The sequence below is a fragment of the Ursus americanus genome, chromosome 15 (genome assembly GCF_024610735.1).
Source record: "Ursus americanus isolate L20-20 chromosome 15, mUrsAme1.1.p, whole genome shotgun sequence".
Lineage (NCBI taxonomy): Eukaryota > Metazoa > Chordata > Mammalia > Carnivora > Ursidae > Ursus > Ursus americanus.
The window spans coordinates 32,274,332-32,298,200 of NC_142141.1; the positions used below are offsets into that span (position 1 = coordinate 32,274,332).

The 23,869-nt window shown below is 37.2% G+C and overlaps 2 protein-coding genes across 2 annotated transcripts in view; one reads left to right on the plus strand and one right to left on the minus strand.

The window, feature by feature from the left end:
- Nucleotides 1-254: 254 nt before the first annotated feature.
- On the plus strand, nt 255-11,769 carry SELENOP (selenoprotein P). Its single transcript, XM_045787361.2, has 5 exons — nt 255-408; nt 3,600-3,815; nt 4,583-4,795; nt 6,052-6,169; nt 10,298-11,769. Exons 2-5 carry the CDS (start codon nt 3,613-3,615, stop codon nt 10,928-10,930), a joined length of 1,167 nt encoding a protein of 388 aa, XP_045643317.1. The 5' UTR covers nt 255-408; nt 3,600-3,612; the 3' UTR covers nt 10,931-11,769.
- The window catches only part of CCDC152 (coiled-coil domain containing 152), a 29,600-nt gene continuing 16,885 nt past the window's right edge, over nt 11,155-23,869 (minus strand). The window contains exons 4-8 of the mRNA XM_045787363.2: nt 20,048-20,112; nt 17,031-17,133; nt 15,062-15,189; nt 12,816-12,899; nt 11,155-12,033 (exon numbers count right to left, since the gene is read on the minus strand). Coding sequence (XP_045643319.1) covers nt 11,884-12,033; nt 12,816-12,899; nt 15,062-15,189; nt 17,031-17,133; nt 20,048-20,112 — 530 coding nt within the window. The 3' untranslated portion in view covers nt 11,155-11,883. The remainder of the gene's footprint in view (nt 12,034-12,815; nt 12,900-15,061; nt 15,190-17,030; nt 17,134-20,047; nt 20,113-23,869) is intronic.

A 23,869-nucleotide genomic window follows, 5' to 3' on the forward strand; every position in this document is an offset into this window, starting at 1 on the left:
AGCTTCACTTGCTGGCTCAGCAAATGTTTTTCCCTATTATAGTTAGAAAAAGAACATGACTTGGAGGCCCTTTTACCCTTAGCCCTTCCTCCCGCCCCCGACTGTACCATTAAATCCTAGATACTGGGGTGACTAAAAAGGATAGGGAATAAATCAGTAATTGCAAAAAAACTTTCTCCCCATTTTATGCTTGGCAGCACTTGCTATTTTCTTTTAAGTTGTTTATGAAGATCTGCTCAAGGGTTTGCTCAGCTTGCAATGTCAAAACCAGAGCGGGCAATGAACTTTGGACTCTCGCTGGAGAGAGGTAAACAACAGGACTATAAATATCAGGGCTTCTGGCTGCGGCTTCCAGGAGCCGCAGAGTTGAGCAAAGAGAGAGGAAGCCGGCTGCTCCCAAGGGGTTGTGTAAGTAGGAACTTTGTGTTTTCCAATATCTGATTCTTTTAGAGTTTGATAAATAATTTGATTTCGAGTCTGATAAAATGTTTCTGTCCTTAGGACAGAGTTTTAAAAGGGGAGATGGGTAAATAAAATAAAAATACAAAGGAAAGAAAACAAAGATTCTGGAATTGAGTGGGGTAGGTGAGGTTCTGCTGTGGGCAGGAGGCAGTCCTTTCTGATTTCTGCCCTGTCTGCTGGACGAGGATGGGAGCAGGGGAGGCTGGAGAAATCCAACGCGGTTGCTCTGCAAAGAGTTGTGCTGTTAGAGGCGATATTCTGTGTTCGAGCTTAACTCTGTCCCGCTGAAATGCATAGTGAGAACTCTGGAAGAATCAGCCCCTGGGTTTGAAGGGCGGAGACCGAGATATGGCCATTCTGCAGTGCTGTAGAAATGTCCAGGGATACTGTGAGCAGTTTCAGAAAACAAAACAAAATATGACACAAGAGCTGGGCTGGGGGGTGGGGGGAGCAGGGTCTGTCCACTGTGCGGAAGTGGTCGCCCTTCAAAGAGTTAAAACCCAGGTGGCCTGTGGTGAAATGCAAGGTTTTGCAGTGTGCAAGGTGAGCAGGTACTTTCAGGTGAATGAGGAAGGACCCTCAGATGCCAGCCTGAAGTTCAGGGAGAAATTTTCTGCATATTTTGCCTTTTAATGGGGAATTTAAAACAGATGTAAGCCTGCATGTGGCCAAATATCTAGTTTCGTGATTGCAAAGTGGTGGGATTAGTGAAATTTACAACTACTTCCAACAGCTTCCAATAATTCCAATTGAGTTATTTATCTTCATTATTTTTACATAGCTATCTGATAGCTATAACTATAATCAGATGTTTATTATGCCAAAAATGATCTTAAGAGAACAAAGTTGAACAGCCTATTGATTATACAATAGAAGAAAATTTGTGTGAACTCCGTAATCCACTACCCTCTGCCAATGGTTTTATGTCTTTTTTCATCAAAAAACTAAGTGAGGGACATAAGGGAAAACGTCTTTTTATTTATATTTACTACTTAGCCCCTTGAAAGGGTATGTATATGGTGAAGTGAGGATACCAAGTGCTGAATTTATGCTGAAGATTCTAAAATTCTGTAATTATGGAAATTATATTGTAGAAAGTAGGGGATCTTCTTCCATTCTAGTAAGAAACAAAACAGCGTGAATTGTTTTGATGTTCTCTTTGCCGTCCTCGGGCATAAACAAATAAAACCCTGGCTACTGTGGTTGTTAAAGGTAATTTATCTAATAGCTAAGAGGTCACGGTTTGGATTTAGCAGAACTGGTTTGAATCCAGTCTCTTTCGTGACTTACTACCTGTGTGGACTTTCAGCCATGGTTTCCTGAGCTGCAGAAGGGGATGTGGGTCACGCAGTTGTAAGGATTGACTGACAGGGTGTAGAGAAGTGCTCCAGCCGTGTAGAGTTCTGCAAAAGCTCCATGAGTGGTAGTTATAACAAGGGTAACTGTGCCATCAATATAAATACCAGCCTAAAGAAATTCCCTAGATTTAGTCCAGATATATCCTCTATTTTAAAATATTAGAATCTTAAAAATATTACAATAGTTGGGATGGCCTTAATAAATCACTTAATTTCCCTCTTTTCTTTTAGTTAGGCTCTTATCGAGAGCCTAACTATATAGGTAGGAATTTTGTGGTCTTAAATGATGTGAAAGTTAGTCCGGTTTTTAAAAATTCTGTCTATGTCTCCCAGTGTGCCAGAGCCCCAGTCAATCTGATTTTAGCCTTTCTACACCCATCTTAATTCTGGGCTCACTCTAGGTAACTTGTCATTAGCTCCCCACCTTCTTTCCCTCCCCTGCCTCCCCAAAAGTACTTTTACTTTCTTGTGCCAGATTAGTGCCTGAAAGTGGGCCAACTTCACAGTTCTAGAATGTCGTCCTGATCTCTCTCCACAGACTTCTATATAAGAATGAGCCTGTTCCTGGGTGGATTTTTCTTTTTCTGCTCATCTCTGCTGAATGGGTTTCTTATTTTTACTACCTCTCTGCAGATTCCCTGTGTTAGGTGTACCTCTCTGCTGGGAGAGTTAGCCTTAGTGTGGGCATATTTCTGGTCAGATACTGAACTTTTCTACTAGAGGGGGGCACCTTTTTACCCAAGAGCTTGCCATCTAGTCACAGAAACTTCCTGAAAGTCAAGGTAGCCAATAGCTAGACGGAGTGTAAATTGCAATAAGTTTGGAATGGTATATTTACCTCGGATGTGGTAGTAACATTTTGGCAGGCAGTTTTATACCTGAAAAGATTCAAATCTCTTATTGTTAACATAGAGCTAGACTTTAAAGAAGAAGAGGAACAAAAGGGAGCCGTACCCCAGAGACTTAGCAATACAGAATGCTTGAACCTGCAGAGCTAAGGGCCCACCTGAGCCGCCTTCATGTTGGCAAATTGCCCTCACTGCCGCCTCCTTTCTTCCTGGGTTCCCTTTCATGCTGGCTCTTCTTTCTGTACAGAATGCCCTGCTTACCCTTTCCTTTCTTAGACTGGTGGAGGGTAGAAAGCAGCAGTCAGAACTTGCATCTCCAAGCTCCTATTTATTTGAAAGAGAGAGAGAGAGAGAGAGAGAGAGAGAGAGAGAGAGAGACCATGAGATGGGGGAGGGGCAGAGGGCTAAGCAGACTCCCCATTCAGCAGGGAGCCTGATATGGGGCTGGATCCCGGGACTCCGGGATCATGACCTGAGCCCAAGGCAGACCCTTAACCGCTTAACAGACTGAGACACCAGGGTGCCCCGCATCTCAATAAAAACGAAATCATGTTTGCAGAATGTTATTTGGTTATAGAAGCCACAGTCTCAAAATTTTTCTAAACCTTTGTCTTCTTCTAAGGAGTACTTGGCTGCCTGTTGAGGCAGATCTCCATAGCACTTAGCACACTTACTAAACTTTCCTGCCAAGCCAGGTAGTTAACAGATGCTTTGACAACTCCCCTGCCTGTGGCTGATTTTTTAACCCCTTCTGGGAAGATTTGGAGCAGGGAGGTGAGGCCCAACATCACAGCCCAGTACCACTGGGATAGAATCCCTGGGGTTGGCTGCTGATAGGAAGGGGAACTGCACTGGCTGGATTTAATAGCAGTTCCTGGTTATGACTGTGAAATTGCTTGTAAAGATGACAGAAAGGTTTCTTCTTTTACAGGACAACCCCAGTGATGTGGAGAAGCTTGGGGCTTGCCCTGGCTCTCTGTCTCCTCCCCTGGGGAGGAACAGAGAGCCAGGGACAAAGCTCCTTCTGCAAGCAACCTCCAGCCTGGAGCATAGGGGATCAAAGTCCAATGCTGAACTCGGGTGGGTCTGTGACCGTGGTGGCTCTTCTTCAAGCCAGCTGATACCTGTGCATTCTGCAGGCATCCAGGTGCGTCTCTCTGTGCTCCGGGATTGCTCCAGGCCACAGCTATGGACTACATACACACATGCATACAATAAACATAGAAATGGAAAAGCTGTGTTTATTAAATCACATTTTTAGAAAAACTGGATGTGTTTGCATAAAACATGTTAGAAGAAAGCATACCAGGAGGATATACACCAAAATATTTATAGTGGTTTTCCTGGGATTATAGAAAACTTTTCTTCATTTTGTGGACCTGTATTTTATAATGTCCTACTAAACCTGCATTACTTATGTAATGAAATGTTCTAAAATGTAATCCTGCTAATGTGTTAGTTATTTTGACAGAGGAAGGAAGCAAATGAGAGTGCTTTGCTGGAATAGAATCAACATCAGACTTGCCACTGAAAGTCTTGTGTCATTTCACAAATATATATATGTAGATATAAATTATATGTGTAACAAATATATTTATATTTGTTGGGTTATTCAGTAAGTATTTATTGGGTAGAATTCTCTGTCAGATGGATTAAAAAGTACATGCTTTGTAGGATTAATTTGAGGACCAAATGAGCTATTGCTTGTGCAATTACTTAGCATAAGGTTTTAACTGAGCACAGGTCCTCCATCAATAATTGAAAAAACATAAGTTTTAGTTTTTTACAACAATATATAAAGAAGAGATATAAGTAAAAAATAGTAAAAGAGTTTCATGTAAAAAGTAGTGAGGAGAGAGAAGTCACTAATAAAGTAAACGAGATATTCCTTTTTTGTATTTTTCCCAAATACAGATTGGAAGACCTGCGAGTAAAACTGGAGAAAGAAGGCTATTTGAACATCTCTTATGTGGTTGTTAATCATCAAGGACTTCCTTCTCAATTAAAATATATGCATCTTAAAAATAAGGTTTCAGAGCATATTCCTGTTTATCAACAAGAAGAAAACCAAACAGATGTCTGGACGCTCTTAAATGGGAAAAAGGATGACTTCCTCGTGTATGACAGGTGTGTACACACACACCCCCCAAATTAAAATATAACCTGCCTTGCATTTAGTTTAAAAGGGAGTGATTTAAAATAAGACACCTCTTTGTTTTATTACCAGATACTCAGAGTGAGCACTTTAAAATATTTGGTTTTATGTTTTTGAAATGACTTCCTTTTGTGCGAAAGAATTCACCATTCTAGTAGGGAAGTACAGAAAATTGACTATCCTTTCCCCCCCAGTAGATTGGCATTCTGAAAAAGAAGGAGCAATTTGTATATCTGATACAATTCTAACCTGCAAATTTGTAGATGAATGACTGTACTTCACAGAGCACTTGCTTATCTCTAATCTGATTAAGTTTAAAAGCAACATACCTGGATTTCTGAACTGTAAAGTGTGTTACTCACTTAGGTCTAATCTGCATAAATCTGCTTTTGGTTCCTTGAATGATGAAAACTTTTGTATTTGAGGGAACCTCGATGCTCACATTCTTTGATATGACCAACATGAGTAGTTGGTGCTGTTTTCTTTGGATTCTTCAGAAATGGTAGCCAGAGTCTGTGTAGGCCTAAGCCCTACTTCATCTTACTCTACATATTTTTAATAGTATGTATTCTTTTTGGACGCAAACTTCTAATTTAGATAGTTGCAAAGCGTAGCTCTTTGATACTCACATAATAGCATATAGCCTGGGTAAAATGTGGGCAAGAAGGACATTTCAACTCCTCCATTTCTGAGAAAACCAAGTATTGTAATTCCATTTTTTTCATTATGCTGAAATTTTTGTTGCATCAGATATATTTTTTAAATAAATGGGTTACTGGCCAAGACACGAGGATCTTTTTTGTCATGCTGTGATTTTTTTGTTGTGTGGAATTAGTGCTGCCGTAGTAGTTATGAAAACCTCATGTGATTTGCAGAGCCCAGTTGATGATAAGTCAGTGGTTTGGGCATTGGCAGAATTTATGTCTCTTACCAAATGTATTTGACTAAGTCACAGTGACTAAACTACGTAGTTTTGATATTATTAGTGGCATTATCTAGAACACTTTGAAACGCTACTATTAGACTCACTGTGGTCTTGCTGTGACCGAAGCTGGTATTCAGTGCCAGAGCTCATCCGAGACCCCATTCAAGGAAATTTACTGAAGTTGTGAATGGGTGGGTCTTTGTTATAAGACCATTAAACCAATAATACCTATCCTAAACTGCTTACGTAGCTCACTGTACAGAAAATATTGTAATGATAGTGTGTTTGTCCTTTTGTTTTTAGATGTGGCCGTCTCGTGCATCATCTTGGTTTGCCTTACTCCTTCCTAACTTTCCCGTATGTAGAAGAAGCCATTAAGATTGCTTACTGTGAAGAGAAATGTGGAAACTGCTCCCTCATGGTATTTTATTTTTCTCAATTATTTTTACTGGGAGAAAAGAGAAAATCTTTTAAGAGCTATCTAAATAAGTTAGTGTTGTTTTAAGACCAATTAGCTAGTCAGTGTTTCTGTTGGTTATAACAAGAATAAACTACAACAGTAATTTTTATAATTACATACTCTTTCTGTTATGTAACATACACTATAAGCCGTCTTTTCAAGATCCGTATCGCTTTTATCTAGCAGGAGTTTTGAAAACAAAAATCAGCATAGATCACATATTTCAAATACCACCAAATGATGTGGCATATGTTCAAAGCACTCAAGGAATTCAGCCAACATAAAATAACATTATTGTAATATCCTGAATGTGTTCACACAAGAGCATACCGACAGCAAAGCTTATTCATGGCATTACCTGAAATGGAATTGGGGCCCAGATACCTACTTGATTTGTCAAGGATGTAAGACTATCAGCTTTTCCATGAAGCCTTTAACACTGTCTGCCCATTCTGTAGCCAGAATTTCCGTGTTTATTTCACAATGGAATACATTTTCTACTCGTTACTGATATTTCTCTCCTAACAACTGTGAGAATACTTCTTCCTTGTTATGAGAAACTCTCTATTTAAATATGGTTTATAAAAAGATACTCAAGGAATTGATTTTGATTTATATTAACTAGAACCCCCCCATGTTGAAAAGGAGAATAATTCTGAACAATTTTCCTTAATAGGGCAAATTGGCAAAATTTGAACTCAGGTTTAAAAATAATTCTTTTTTTCTTAAGATTTTATTTATTCATTTATTTGACAGAGAGAGAGAAAGAGAGGGATCACAAGTAGGCAGAGTGGTAGGCAGAGGGAGAGGGAGAAGCAGGCTCCCCGCTGAACAGGGAGTCCAGGGTGGGTCTCGATCCCAGGACCCTGGGATCATGACCTGAACCACCCAGACACCCCTAAGAATAAGTCTGAATTTTATTTGTGAGCTGTACATCTTTCAGAATCTTCCAGGTGTAAAGAAAGCCATCTCAATTTTTAATGAATTATTTAGTTAACTAATTTAGTTGTTATGAAGCACAACAGGTTAATTAGTTATATAATTTTTTCACATTCTAATCTTCATTATAATCCTATGAAGCTTATTCTACTGCTTTTAAGAGGGGGGACTGAGATAATGCAAATAAAGTATTAACTCAATGTCTAACTTCTAAGTGCTTAATAAATGCTATCTATGTTGATTCCTCATATTCTGGGATTATTTTAATATTTTGCATTTTTGCAAGTGCCTAATAGTTATAAATATACCCAGTTATATTGAAACAAAGGCAGAAACAGTTCCCATAACATGCTTTAAATTTATGAACCACCTGTAAATAGGAATAATATACCATATATATCTGATATGCCAGAGCAAATTTGAGTTTTTCTATTTCATTGCATCCTAGATGCCATCAATTAAATGACACATTATTTTATGTACTATTTAAAAAAATGCTGTCAGTTAAGGTAGGACACAATGTTACAACACCATCAACAGTAGGATGCGTTCTGATTTTAAAGGCATTAAAGTGTGAAAAAAATACATTGTAGGATCAATAAAATATAGTAATTGGTTTTTTGAAATTAGACTACTACTACCAATCTTTGAACATTTAGAACATTATGTAGTATATTTTAAACACTTATCAAATTGTTACTAAGTTTATCAAATTGTTTATAGTATTAAATTCTCAAAAGTGAAGGAAACAATCAACAAAACTAAAAGGCAACCTATGGAATGGGGAAGGTATTTGCAAATGACATATCTGATAAAGGGTTAGTATCCAAAATATATAAAGAACTTCTAAAAACTCAACACCAAATAACCCTAATAATCTAATTAAAAAATGGGCAGAACACAAGAATAGACATTTTTTCCAAAGAAGACATACAGACGGCCAACAGACCCACGAAAAGATGCTCAATATCACTCATCACCAGGAAAATACACATTACAACTACAATGAGATATCACTTCACAACTGTCAGAATGGCTAAAATCAATAACACAAGAAACAACAGCTGTTGGTGAGGATGTGGAGAAGGGGGAACCGTCTTACACTGTTGGTGGGAATGCAAGCTGGTGCAGCCACTCTGGAAAACAGTATGGAGGTTCCTCAAAAAGTTAAAAATAGAGCTACCCTATGATCCAGGAATTGCACTAGTGGGTATTTACCCAAACAATATGAAAATGCTAATTCAAAAGGATACATGCACCCCTATGTTTATAGCAGCATTATCTATAATAACCAAATTATGGAAACAATCCAAGTGTCTCTCAATTGATGAATGGATAAGGAAGATGGGGGGGGTGTTTGTGTGTGTGTAATGGAATATTACTCAGCCATTAAAAAGAGTGAAATCTTGCCATTTGCGATCGTGTGGATGGAGCTAGAGAGTATTATGCTAAGTGAAATAAATCAGAGAAAGACAAATACCATGATTTTACTCATATGTGAAATTTAAGAAAAAAACCCCAAATGAACATGGGGAAAACAAAAAGAGAGGCAAACCAAGAAAAAGACCCTTAATTATAGAGAACAAACTGAGGGTTGCTGGAGGGGAGGTAGTTGGCGGCGAGGAATGGGTTAAACAAGTGATGGGCATTAAGGAGGGCACTTGTGATGAGCACTGGGTGTTATATGTACCTGATGGATCACTAAATTCTATACCTGAAACTAATATTGTACTGAATGTTAACTAGCTGGAATTTAAGTAAAAACTTGGAAAAAAATAAAAGAAAGAAATGAGCAAATGAGCAAAGGGGGAGAACGGGGGGACGCAAACCAAGAATCAGAAACAGACTCTTAACTACAGAGAACAAACTGATGGTTACCAGAGGGGAGGTGGGTGTGGGGGATGGGTTAACTAAATGCTGGGATTAAGGAATTCATTTGTTGTGATGAGCACCAGGTCTTGTATGTAAGTGTTGAATCACTCACTACATTGTACACCTGAACCTAATATTACACTGTATGTTAACTGACTGGAATTTGAATACAAACTTTAAAAATTGCATTGAATTCTCAAAATTCAGAAATAACCAAAATATGTATCATTTAATAACTGTATGCAAAAATCCAGTGGAATTTTTAACTTTTCAAAACAATGAACCATAACACTTGGAAGATCAGTTTGAGAGACCAAAGACTCACCAACTTTACCTGCAAATCACTTTAGGTAGAAGTTTCACATGACACCGTAAGCTTTGAGCCTATGACTTGTGGGTGCACAGAACAATAAAAAAAGACTTGGAGCAAATTAACTAGATTGATGCAGCATGGAATCTCTTGCTTATTGGAAGATGGGCAGGAATTTGCTCCTTGCAGCCCACAGCCCTCCAGTAGGGACACAGTAACAAAACTAGTGAAGTTCAAAACATTTCCTGGCATAAGCTGAGGCAGGAAAAACTAGTCATTTTGAGCGGAGTTTATTGGCATTTTTGAATTATCAGAGAGAAATTAGTTTGCTTCAGAATAAATCACTAAATTTGAATAGAATACTAGATCGACACAGGTGTGAGAGATTCCATGTAGTTCAGCTGCTTCTAAGATTTGATATTTGTTTGACTTTACTGCAATCAATGTCAGTTCTTTAAGCAGTTTATTTAGTTTTGCTTCTGCAGATGTAAGTATAGTGGTTTGCTTTCTCTTTAAGCCTTATGTATCTCTCAAATTCTTCTTCGGAATTCTTAAAAATTTAGGAAATGCTCTTGATAAGGAAAATTTGAAATCTGCTGTTGATTTAACCAGTATAGCAGTTTAGGTGAATTGTTGAATTTTAACTGTCTTGTGCTCTATTTTATCTATTTGCAAAACATTAACATTAATTCCCTTGTAAGATGCTTGAGGATTCTGTGATTAGGTGCAGACTTTGCACAAGAAGCAGTTTATAATTAGGTATGATGGGAACCAAATTTTAATAAAAAGTCGAGGTGTTGGAACCGATACCAAATTTTTATCTCATGAACACGACGCTAGGAAAACAGAGCCAGTTCAAAACTGATTAACTGGTTTGAATTTTACATATTTTAGTTCTACAAATCATTTTTTGTGCACTCCTGCTAAATCTATACATTTGTGGCTAAGTCATTATAAATTTGTTCTAGACCCAGGAAGCTGAAGACTTCTGTAAAATGGTATCTTCGGCTACTGTGGCAACCACAACAGAGGCTCCCCTGCCACATCACCACCACCACCACCACCACCAGCACCATCACAAGCACGGGCATCCGCATCATGGGAACGATGAGCTTTCAGAGGATCAGCAACCAGAAACAGCACAGGCTCGGGAGCATCCCGCTCCTCGAGGCCTTCATCGCCACCATAAGCTCAAGAACCACCAAAGACAGGGCCACCCCGAGAACTGAGATATGCCAGCCGGAAGTGAAAATTTACAACTTCCGGTCCCACAAAAGAAGCTCTGACGAAAGGGCTGTATAAATCAGTTACTCTGCAAATTGCCTAAAGTTTCAGGGTTGGCCCCTAGCAGCTGATGCTGACACTGTCGACATCTGATATTTGAAAAAACAGGGTCTGCAATCACCTGACAATGTAAAGAAACCCTCCCCTCTTTATGCAGCTGACAGGGACTTCTGGCAGAGGAGAACGTCATTGAATCCTGACAGTGACGTTTGCCTCCAGCTGCCTGACAAGCAAGTCAGCAGCTTCAGCCCACAGAAGCCAGCACCAATTGAAGCTGAAAAAATAAGGCCAAAATGTGAAAATGACCTTCATACTAAATACTTAAATAAGATATACTCCCCAAGTCAGTCTAGATAATTTCATTTCCAGCATTTTATAAGCCACCTAATAATGATCCAAAAATAAGAATTGGATTTGTACAAACATGGAGAAATCTATTATATTGGCTTCCAAATTTTAAAATTTAAGTCAAAGAAATTTTGACCCAAACCATATTTTCATTATTTTATTATAAAGGTGATTGCAGCATTTGGTTAATATGTTTTTCTTTTTCTTTTTCCAGCATTCTACTTGCTTTAATGAGAACAGAGACGTAAACTATGACCTAGGGGTTTCTGCTGGATAGTTAGCAATTTAGAATGGAGAAAGAACAACAAAGACATGTTTTCCATTTTTTTCTTTACTTATTTCTCAAAAATATATTATCTTTGTCTTTTTAATCTTACATTTTTAACTGATTAAACCTTTAAAGGACTCAGTGAACTCTGTCTTTTAAGTTCCAGAAATACTGACACATGAATATTTTGCTAGGACTCATTTTAAATATCCATTTATACTTTGTGTGTCTAAGAGTCATATCTTGATTTTTACTATCACATATGAATGAAGCCCTTATATCTTGTTTTCTTTATCTAGCATTATATCACACTCTTAAAGTTGAGATAGTCTGTCTTGAAAGTTGTAATGGAAAAGATAAAAGAATGTTGTCTATCTCTTGATTGCTTAGAAAGTATTTCCATAGGCAATGATGGTTCAATAGGTAAACCAAGTCCTATAAACCTGAACTCCTCTATGGTTAATACTATTAAGCAAGAATGTGGTACACGATTGGCCAAATGTGGATTTGTTAAAATAAACTCAATTTAAAAAGTTTAAAGCTCTCGTTTTTTTCATTGTTATTATTTAGACGGTATGTTATATTAATGACAGAAGTAAAATTTCAACTGCTTTTCAAGAAATTAAGTAGCCACTGATGAGTTTGATGTCCTGCTCAAAAACGTCTACGCTTAAGCAAAGAACCTTTGCCAGTAGGTTTAAGTTGAGAATCTTTGCCAAGGGAGAGGCGTTGCTCTAAATCGTGAATGGTATCACGAAGAACTGCAATCTCCTTGTTTTTTTCTTCTTGAAGATGTTGAAGTTTCTAAATAAAGCAGAAAGACTTTGTACTGCAATTCATAAACAGTAAGATTAAACACAAGAAACAACAAGAACAACAAAAACTGCATTTCTGGCTTAAGTAGATATTTTTAAAGACAGCTTATTTTGAAAGGTTTATAATCTTATTTTTAGGAGGCTTATGGAGTAAAACTGGAATAGGGATACCAAAATACGTATTAGTACCATTTGTTCTAGTCCATTCCCTTCTCCCTATATAGTTTGAAGTTATAAACCATTAAGGAGGAGTTGAACAAAAAACCTATTATCTGAGTGCCTAAATAACTTCAGAATAGTAGGTCAGCCCGAGTTCAGAATATATTATAGAATTCCTTAGATGGCCCAGAGTCAAACGACTTCTCTAATGGTTTAATTTACTGCTAAAATTTATTATTTTAAATTGAAGGTCACTTTTAAAGTTTTAATTATTTATTTTACAGAGAGAGAGAGTGTGAGCAGCTCAGCGGGGAGGGGGAGAGGGGGAGGGAGAGAGAGACTCTCTCAAGCAGACTCCAACTTTAAGAGCCAATGTAGGGCTCGATCTCATGACCCTGAGATCATGACCTGAGCTGAAACCAATAGTCTGATGCTTAATTGAGCGTGCAGGTGCCCCCGACTGAAAGTGACTTTTAAAGATTATTCAAAACCCAAGATCATATTTTAAGAAAAATGTTAAGTATATTGTTAGTAAATACTAGATAGCTTTTATAGAAACAGACTAAGAAAATGTATTCTTAAGCAACAGCTATGGAAGAAAATCTCACATACCCTTCTGTAGATACTCTGTGGCAAAACAGTAGAATCTGGATATGATTTTGATTTAGTTTGAACTCTTGCTAGTTTGGCATCAAACTGAATCAAGTTTAAAAAGAAAGTTATCGAGAACATTTTAGCTAAACAACTAAAAACAATTATTTCTACAAATATAAGCATAATCCATTATATTTTTAAACATATAATCTGTAATTTAAGTATATTCTTTGTATAACTCAAGATAGGGAAGTCTTTCTTCAAGAAATAATTTTTAAGAAAAAGCAAAGAACACCCAAACAAGATTAATCTTGCTGCATGTTAAGATTACCTGGAGAGCTTTTTAAAAGTCCCAAATGCCTGGGCAGTACCTTAAGAGATTCTCAGATAATGTCTTAATAAATGATTATGCTGACCCTAAGTAGAGAATCTAGATAACCAGGGTTGGGAAATCTAGTTAACATAAAGATGGATAAAAATATTTTCATGTTATCATGAATGTCCCTTTGTAAAGAAACCATAGCATGGTCAACAGTCATGGGATAAAAACTCATACACCCTTCCAAACAATCTTTGAGGCTGAGTAGTAGAATTTGGATATAATTTTGTTGATTTAGTTTGAACTCTTACTGGTTTGACATTAAACTGAGTCAGGTTTAAAAATTCTCATTAAGTCATTCTTACAGGTTATATATATATATATATATATATATATATATATATATATATTTTTTTTTTTTTTTTTTGCAAAATCTCCCCCCCCCACCCCTTTGTTTTTTTAGATTTTACTTATTTATTTGTTGGAGAGAGAGAGAGAGACAGAGCACAAGCAGGGCGAGCTGCAGACAGAGGGAGAAGCAGGCTCCCTGCTGAGCAAGGAGCCTAATGTGGGACTTGATTCCAGGACCCTGGGATCATGACCTGAGCCAAAGGCAGATGCTTAACCAGTTGAGGCACCCAGGTGTTCCACAAAGTCTTCCGTTATAATTCTTCCCTTCAGGTGGAGTTCAGTGTAGCCTCTTTGTGGTCTAAAAAAACTTAGTGAAATTGTGTTCTGGTTTAAGGAGGTAAATGGGTAGCTACAGTGAAGAAAGTTCTGTATATCATTGTAAACAACAAACTTGGGCTAGACCAGTGACAGGGCACAGATAGCAAACAAAATGCACATTTTCAATAAATGAATTAGAAATTGATGGTAAATCTTGAAACCTGGCCTACTGTATCTCAGTTGGCTGTCCAGCCCTTCCTCTCTGTGGGTTGTAGGCCTACTTGACCAGAGATAGTAGCAGCAGCAAAATGCCTCTCGAGTCAACATCTGTCCCCCTTTGCTCAAACATTATACGGATTTCACCATTGTACCTCACCGAACACCCTAGAGACACCTAACTTCCATGAACATGAATAGTAAGCTAACTAAGCTGGTGAATTCTGACAACATAAGGTAAAGTGTGAGTCAGGCTGGGGAAAAGCAATGGAAGAATGATGGAAGTGGAGATGGGTAGACTCTAGAAAAAAAATTTTAAGAACAAATATATTGTCAAACTAGGGATGTACTGTATGGTGACTAACATAACATAGTAAAAAATTATTATTAAAAAAACCAAAAAACCCCACAAATATATTGTCAAAACATCCATGTCTTTGAGATTCTGGCATCTGGTTAAACAACCTCCTGAAAAGGCTTTAGAGCTTAGAACTGGAACTGTAGCCTTTGAGATGCCCTATTTGCAGTCCCTTTAACATTAAAAAAAAAAAAATCTGGTTTGTCTGGTAAGTATTTTCCACATGTTATTAGGGAGCAACTTGTCTCTTTTTAATAAAGCCGGAGGAATTTCTAATTGGTTTACCAGGGTTCCACAGTCTCTGCTAAGAGAGAAAAATGTTAAGGATTAGAAACATTCTTTTCACTGCTGGAATGGTAGTCCTATAAAGCTTGCATAGACTCAGCTACAAAGTGTGGGGAAATCTTGAGTTTCAGGTCCCCAGTCTCAGAGGAAACACGACCCTCTGTGGAAACCAGGACCTTCTGAATGACTGAAGAGTCCCACCTTCAGGCCAAGTGATGAAAGGCAGGGTAGCTAGCTGTGTCTGATGTTTGAGAACCGTGTGTGATGGAGAGTGAGCCTGCGCGTGTGTGTGTGTGCGTGTGTGTGTCTGTGTGTGTGTGTGTGTGTGTGTATCTACTCCTGAAATTTATCTCACTGTGGTGAAAAAAAGTCTGGTCTAGACTAAAGGATGCATCTTCAAATTTAGCAGACTCTTACCTCTAACTGTAATTTGATTATTTCGCTTTGTTTTTCCTTTTCTTGAGTTCTTAACTTTGCATTTAACTCTGAAATTTCCACCTCCTTTTTTTCTATCAGTTTTTTATGCTTTTCTTCATTTGACTCAACTGAACAAAAGTAAATAAAATTAATTCATTTTAACATTTCAAAAATCTCATAAACTGTTTCCTTAACATTTTAAACAATCCATAAGAAAGTAAATTTTATTAATAAAAACATATATTTTAAAAACCATTTATATGCAGGGTAGCTTTTATATATTTTTGACAAGCCCCTGCAAATTGCTTGAAACACAAAGATTACCCATGAAGTGCTTTTGAACAAACTGATTTGTATTCTTAAACATCAATTATATATAATATATATATACAATATATAAATATTTTATGTATAATAGAGAGAGAAGAAATAGGAGACTTAATAGTTCCAGAGGGACACAAAGCCGGGGTTCCTAGGTACAGAGGCTCCAAATTACTGGATGATTTTAGAGCTATATCAGACTCCCGCTAAACCCTATTCCACATGATTGGGCGTCTGTCATAGTCACACCACATATCTATGTTTCATTAAATTTCCTCTCCTCTCAACTTTTCTTTTTTTTTTTTTTAAAGATTTTATTCATTTATGTGACAGAGAGACAGCCAGCGAGAGAGGGAACACAGCAGGGGAATGGGAGAGGAAGAAGCAGGCTCCCAGCAGAGGAGCCCGATGTGGGACTGGATCCCGGAACGCCAGGATCACGCCCTGAGCCGAAGGCAGACACTTAACAACTGCGCTACCCAGACGCCCCATCCTCTCAACTTTTCTATTCCTATTAAAGACACCATGTCATTCAGGATGGGAGTCTAAAGGAAATTTCCAGCTTTAGGGAGAAAAGAGTCAATTCATCCACAAGCCCCACTAATAAGGGCTCTCCATCCAGGACCAATCCAATACTTACTTAGTTTCAAGCCTTGTTTTTCCTCACTTGGACTCTGTCCAGGCTTCCAATCGCCAAGTCCCTACACCCTATACACTGTTGCTGGGTTAGTCTTCCCAAAGCGTACCTCTAAGTATGGCCATCACCTTCTCAAAAACCTTTAATCACTCCCATTTTTTTTAATCCTATAATTCAAGGGGTCAAAGAATCCAGCCCTAGCCACAGTTTGTGGTTTTTCTCTTGCTATCCTTTCCAGAAAGAAAAGGTAGGAGATGGACTATTATTCCCTAGAATGTCCTATGTCTCCCCCTCTATATGTCTTGGCTTTTATTTTCTCTTTGCTGAGAGACTGTATTTTCCATCTTCCCCAACGCATCTGAGTCATATCCAGTCTTTGTGATCAGGGCCTAGTACTTCACAGTGTTGAAGGACAGAGTTAGTAACTTTGATAAAGTTCAATTTATAATTTTTTCCCTTTATTGTTTGTGCTTTTTAATTCTTTCCAAGAAGTTGTGGCTAACTCAGGTTCACAAAGATTATCTTCTATGCTTTCTTCTAGCAGTTTGTAGATGTAGGTTTATATTCTGACTTAGCCATTTCCAGTAAGTTTTTGCATATTGTCCATAAGTATGAGCCAATACTAAGAAAAGTTATTACTTTCATGAAACCAGTTAACTCTCAACATAAGTTCAACCTTCTTTAGTGAGGGAAGAAAATTTCATTACTGAAATAATATTCCATAAGCAGAGTATATAAATGTCAAAGTTATTAATTATACATTTCACCATAATCTTATAAGGACATTAACTGCTTCATATTAAGCAATGGTAAGTGCAAAAACATAAATCCAGTTTACAAATGTTGTAATTTATATCACATAAATATACAGAAAGGTACAAAACTTAAATTAAAATGCATCAAGGCAATGTTCATTCAAGAATACTGGCAATTACTGAAAAAAGTTTATACATGCATTTAAATTATTTTATGATGTCTTAGAATTCAGTAAGTTAAAAATAAAAAACATACTTTTTTCCTTCATATCCTCATGAAGTTTCCTTATTTCTATCTTATGTCCCTCCTCTTTGATTTTCATTTCACTCGTAAGTTTGGCAATATTATTCTTATATTCCTAAAGATTAAAATATATATTCATTCCTCAATTAAATACATGTACACAATGTTCCATTAATTAGAAAGGTGAAATTCTCAAAGTTTATGGTAATTTTTAATATGTAATTATATCTAGAGGGGAAAGATATTGTTTATCACTTGAATAACCGGCTTTGATAAGGATCAATTTCTGGTCCAAGGAGATAGGGACCATCTAGAGACAACATTTTCTTATCTTTGCTTCCTGAATACTCATCTTTGCTTCCTGAATACTCATCATCAGTGTTTACTGCTCAGAATATTTTGTTAATTGTTCACAAATAAATGCCATGATAGCATTAAAATATGTCTATTAAAGCCAAAGCTATACTTTAGAGCCAATAGTAGGTTCTGTTCGATAACCAGCAAGTTTAACATAACATAGGATGAATCCTTTGAATGTGGCCTGAAGTTCTAGTTCTGAAAATTATATATACATCCCTAATTCCCAGAAGGAGATTAAGTACTACGTATAGTAAGGGTTAGCTTTATGAGGAGGAGGCTAGAGAAGGATGAATTTGGGAGTTGAGAAGTTCTCACCAGGCACCTGAGATTGGTTTCTTAGGTTGCTGAAGCATAGAAGTGATTATTGGGTTAATGTGTTAAGGGGCATACAGAGACATGTTGGAAGAGAAAGCCCCCAAAGATAAAATTTACAATTTTTCCAAGGGATGTTTCTACATAAAGAAACCACTCACGGGCCTAAGATGTAGGCAGGAAAAAGGAAAGCAGCAAGAATAAAAGTAAAATAGGATACTAAGAACAGTACATTAATGAAGGCAACAGGTGCAAGAAAAGCTTCTAAACTAAACATCATAAAAGCAGGGACTTGGCTTTTACTCAGCATTGTATCCCCAACTCCCAGTGTCTATCTCTGGATAAAATTTGTTGAATGAGTAAGAGTGCCAACAAGAATTATTTAAGTCAAAATTTCCTAGCCTAGACCCAGTGAATGGGCTTTTGAAGATCCATTAACTTTCCGAAATTGTATGAAAATTAGACACATGTATGGATGCATGTGTACCATTGAGCATTTTTCTCAGAAAGTGTTCAGAGCTTTCAACAGATATTCAGTGGTATTGAGGAGGTTAGATGTCCGTAAACACGGAGGCATGTGTGCCAAGATTATATAAATTCAAGCGGAGATAGTGTGGCTACCTACTTAGGCTACTTAACCTGCCTGGCGACTTGTAGGAATAGCCAAACCTATCTAACCATCGGCTTTGATGAAAGCTTGGCAGGTGAATGTAGGGGTGAATCTCATAAATTGCCCCTTTTCACGTGCATGTATCTAGATTTCTAGATGGGCAACTACGGAGTGGCTTTCATAAACTACTCCTGACTCCGCTGGTGCCCTAGGCATTTGCTGCTCTGAGAAACCACGAGAGACAAGTCTATGTGTGTTTTCATTCCCCACTGATTTTGCTGCCTGAAGAGGCCACCACTGAAGTGGAAAGCGTCCATTAATTCGGAAAGACAGGATTTTCACTCCAGCCTCCAGGCATAAAGGCTGTTTTAAAGGTGGGCTTGGGCCTGGCTGTACCTCACTAGGTTCTTCTCCCCAACTTTAGCCTGTGTCAGCTCTGAGGAATCAAATTCTTTTCTCTTTCTAAGGGACCAAGTCCCAACAAGTTATTCTTGGTTGCCTTCTTTTCCTTTGCCTTCTGGGAACTTTAAATTGCAAGAGAAAACCCCCATGTTGTGTTTTTGTTTTTATAAAATTTAAGGATCCTCTGCATACAAGTTACAAAATCTCTTCCAGTCTTACAAACACGGCCTTTCCGGACCTCCTGAGTGTTTCCTAGAGAGTGGTTCTCTATGTGTTTTGGATGTGCCTGGACATTTTGGACTAGAGACTTCTCATTGGATTGAGGTCATCTTTAGTTTGCTTTGAAGAGATGCTAATTAAGGACTTCTGAATCTCGGGTTATGGTATTTTCTCTTTAATTTCCATCCCTTTGAAAATTCCTAAAGTATCCTAGGCAAAGCAATATTCTATGGTTTGACATTTTAGAAGAGAAAGAAGCCAAAAATTTCTCCCCCTTCTCTCTCTCTCTTTCTATGGAAAAGAAGAAAAGAAAGGGATAAAGGAAAGGAAAAATAAAGGGTGGGATATTGTCTAGAGATATTTAAATTATCTCAAGTGAGGGACCAGATTGAATTTGGAAATGATCCTTCAAGTTGAAGTTCTAAGCTTGATACAGATCCAATTTGAGTTTTGGAAACCTTAGGTCTGCCAGAGTTTGACATATTGGGTCTTGGGAGATGAGAAAAAAATTTATCACAATATGCCTCCCAAAGGGTGGTGGGAACTGACATTTGCTGAGCACTTTTTATGTTCTAGGCACTGTGTTATCTGTTTCATAACTGCTGCCATATGCTGTTCCTATGGAAGAAAAGAAAAAGTAGCAGAGGGTATGGTAGCCTTTGGCAGATACATAATTGGTGATCCACATAAAGTCCTCCTTTCATTTGGATGATGCAATAAAAGTGCAACAGATTACTCAAGTCAGAAAGATTAAAGATTCATTTATTTTATAGTAAAAAATTTTTAAAAGTGCTAATAGAGTATACTCTAGAGTAAAAATTATATTAACATAATTTAAAAATATGTAAATATGTAGCAAAATAGTTGCATTTCTTTTTGGTGGAAAGAAAAAGTAAGGCAAGTGATATATTAGTGCATTATAGTCTGCAAAGAGACTAGAGTCCTTCAAACTGTTATTTCTTTAAAGATTTTTATTCGTTAAAAATTCTGGTATACATATACACATGTTTATTTCCTCTTCAAATTTTGGCTGCCTTTATTAATGAGAACAGCCCCCCTTTTTTCTAATTTGAGAAGACAAATGCTCTACAGGAATTTGATTGAATATAAAAATATATAAACTCACCTGTTCATGAGATTTTAACTTTTCTTTCATAAGATCAACATTTCTTTTTAGTAGTTCATTTTCACCTGTGTAAAAATCACCAGAGGGCATCCTAGTACATAGTACTTTTTAATTAATATGGGAAAATATTTAACATTTCAAGTTTCCATTCATGGGTGCATTCAATACATACATACAGCCTCTACTACACACAAGGCTCTGTGCTTAGCACTGGGAAGGTTAAAACAAACAAAATCAGAGCTCTTCAAAGAAGAGCCTAATGGTAAAACAGATGTGGAAGTAGTTGCGGTATGCTATGATAATTGCTCTGTAATGGCAGTGTGTTTAAACTACCATGGGAACCTGTGGAAGAAAAGCTTCAATCAGCTTGAAATCAGGAAAGGATGTACAGAAGAGAAACCATTGGCAATGAGACAAATGATTAGGGTTACTCCATGTTGAAGGAAGGCATTTCACATACAGAAAACTGCACAGAAGACTGGGTTTGAGTGAGTATAGCATGTTTGGGAAAATTACAATTCAAGTACAGTACTGTTGGAGTGTAAACTGTGAGGAGGATGTACTAAATAGGCTGAAGCCATATCCTACTAGGAGGTGGACATATTCTATATGAATGACTCTAAATTTTATTTTATAGGTTATGGAGTCAAAGAATTTTGAACAGTAAAGTGAAATGATTCGTTACAGGTTAAAAAAATTACCTATCGGTGTAGAGGATGAATGGGAGGGTTTTGACCCTAGAGGAATGGGTATCAGTAAAAATAGATCAAGTAAGAAATAACAGGAGGCCTAAATTAGATCAGTAGCAGTAGGACATAAAAGGAGAATGAAGATAATTATTTAGATAGTAAGATGGTAAGATTACCAGGAGACTGACCGGATAGCAGAGGCAAAAAAGAAAGGGGAACGCTTGCTTTGTAGGTTGGGTAATTTGTTTGGGTAATTGAAAAATGTTCATCGGTTTCGGAAAAATTAAAGGAGGAAGACTTTTAGGAGTGAAATGATGAGTGTAGGTCTTCACCATGCTAAATTTGATTGCTTGAGATATCCAGGGAATATTTCTGGTAGGCTGAGAAACATTTAGAAGTGGCCAAAGGAGAGTATCCTGTAAAAGGAGACTGAGAAGTGTCCAGAGACACAGGAGAGAGGGTATCTGCCTGCCACTCTGCCTACTTGTGCTCTCTCTCTCTGAGACAGAAATAAATAAAATCTGAGACAGAAATAAATAAAATCTTAAAAAATGACAGTATGTGAAAAGTTAAAAAAAAACAAAAAAAAGAGGGTAAGGGGTCATAATCAGTGGCAATAAATGCAATAAAAAGATCAAGTGAAAGCACTTCAAATCTGAAACCTTTGGGAAACGCCCAATTGCTTAGTTGAAGACTACGTGACGATGAGGAAATGGATAGTGAGTACAGACTGTTCCCTTGAGGTTTGATTGTAAAGGGAAAGAGTGAGAGCAATTGCAGGGAATAAATCCAAAGTCAAGGAAACATTGTTTTCTTGTTTGTTGAAGAGATGGGAGAGATCTGAGTTGTTCAAATGCTGAGAGGAATGACAGCAGAAAGAGAGAAATGATAAACAGAACAGAAGGGACAACTGAAGACGCAGTACCCCAGAAGAGAGACAAGAGTTAAACCCACGTGGAGGAATTAACTTTGGACTGGAAGGATTTTCTTTTTTTCTCTTTTTTTTAGGTGAAGGAGGAAGGTCGTAAGGATATGTCCAGGTATATATGTATTTGGAAAGGTGAAGTGGGAAGAAGAAGTGGTAGACGATAAGAATGAGGTAGTTTCTGGGGCGCCTGGGTGGCTCAGTCGTTAAGCGTCTGCCTTCCGCTCAGATCATGATCCTGGAATCCCCAGATAGATTGGGAACATGGGGCTCCCTGCTCAGCTCCCTGCTTCTCCCTCTGCTCCTCCCCCCAGCTCATGTTCTCTTTCTCTCTCTCAAATAAATAAAAATCTATAAAAAAGAACGAGGTAGTTTATGTCTGACAGCTTTCATTTTTTCTATGAAATAGAAAATAAAATAAGTTGAAAGAGAAAGAAACATTTAAAGTTGGGGGTTTGAAGAGTGAAAAGTTTGAAAAGTGAGGATAAATGAAGGCTATAATTGAAACTGAGATTTATAAATTAATATGGGTCTGTAATGTATGATTTTTTTACCAGTTCAGTAACTGTAGCATTATAAGTAAGCAGGTGTATGGTTGGATTGATCCATATTTGAGGATTGTTTAATTGGTATTACAGAATGGATAAGGGAAATAAAACCACTCCCAAAAGAGAAGATAAGTGATATTCTAAGCTAGATATGTAAGCTAAAAAGGGAGGAAGTTTTTATCCTATAACAATATTATCGAGAGCATAGTTATATTTACTTAATGTCTTTTTATGTAAAACTTAAATAAGAAAAAAATGAAATAAAATGTATTAAAATATGGTTTTGCATCTTTAACTGGTCCTCCTGTTTCAGACCTATCTTAGTCGGCGTCTATTTATATATAACCAAAAGCCATCTCCTGACAAAGGATGATGAAGAAGGAGCAGTGCTTGACAGTTTTCTGTACTCATTCTTGTTAACTTCTAGGTGTTTTAAGGAAAAGGAGGTATACTTAGACCAGAAAAGAGCCCATTCTGAATCACTGTGTGATGAGGGTTCAAAACAGAGTCAGGATCCGCACTGAAGCCAGACATAAAAGGTACTCAAAGCAAATATTAGGCCAGGAGTAGGCATGGCACCAAGACTATAATTCAAAACCATTGTGAAATAGAGGCCAGGGCTTGAGTTCAGTGACTAGCTGGGACCAGTGACAAAGCTGAATCAGACACTAGACCTGGGTAACAATAATTCCAGTTCTGTATTACTTAGAATTAGTTTGTCGATATCCACAAATAACCTGCCAGAATTTTGATTTGGATCACACTGAATTTATAGATCAAGTTGGGAAAAACTGACATCTTGACAATATTGAGTCTTCCTATCCATGAACATGGACTCTTTCTCCATTTATTTAGTTCTTTTTTGATTTACTTCATCAGAGTTTTGTAGTCTTCCTTATATAGATCTTGTACATATTTTGTTATATGTATACCTAAATATTTCATTTTGGGGCTGTCAATGTAAATGATATTGTGTTTTTAATTTCAAATTTCACTTGTTCATTGCTGGTATATGAGAAAGCAATTGACTTTTGTATATGAACCTTATATATTGCAGCCTTGCTATAATTGAATATTAGTTCCAGGTTTTTCTTTTTTTTCCCCCCAAATCTTTTGGATTTTCTACATGGATGATCATGTCATCTATGAACAAAGACAGTTCTATATCTTCCTTCCCAATCTGTATACCTTTTATTTCCTCTTCTTGTCTTATTGCATTAACTAGAACTTCTGGTTCAACATTGAAAAGGAGTGGTGAGAGAGGCTATCTTTGCCTCATTCCTGATCTTATTGGGAAGACTTTAATTTCTTACCACTAAGTATGGTTTAGCTGTAGGCTTTTATAGATTTTTTAAAATCAAGTCGAGTACATTTCCTCTATTCCTAGTTTACAGAGATTTTTTTTTTTTAAATCATGAATGGGTGTTGGATTTTGTCAAATAGTTTTTCTGCACCTACGAATATGATCATCTTCTCAGTCTGTTGGTGTTCTGGATTAAATTAATGGATTTTTGAATGTTGAACCAGTCTTGCGTACTTGAGATAAATCCCACTTTGTTGTAGTAATAAGCCTACCAAAGTATTCTTCATTTCTGTTACAGTGTTTTGATCTCTAGCATTCTTTTTGTTTCTTTCTTAGGATTTCCATCTCTCTTACTTA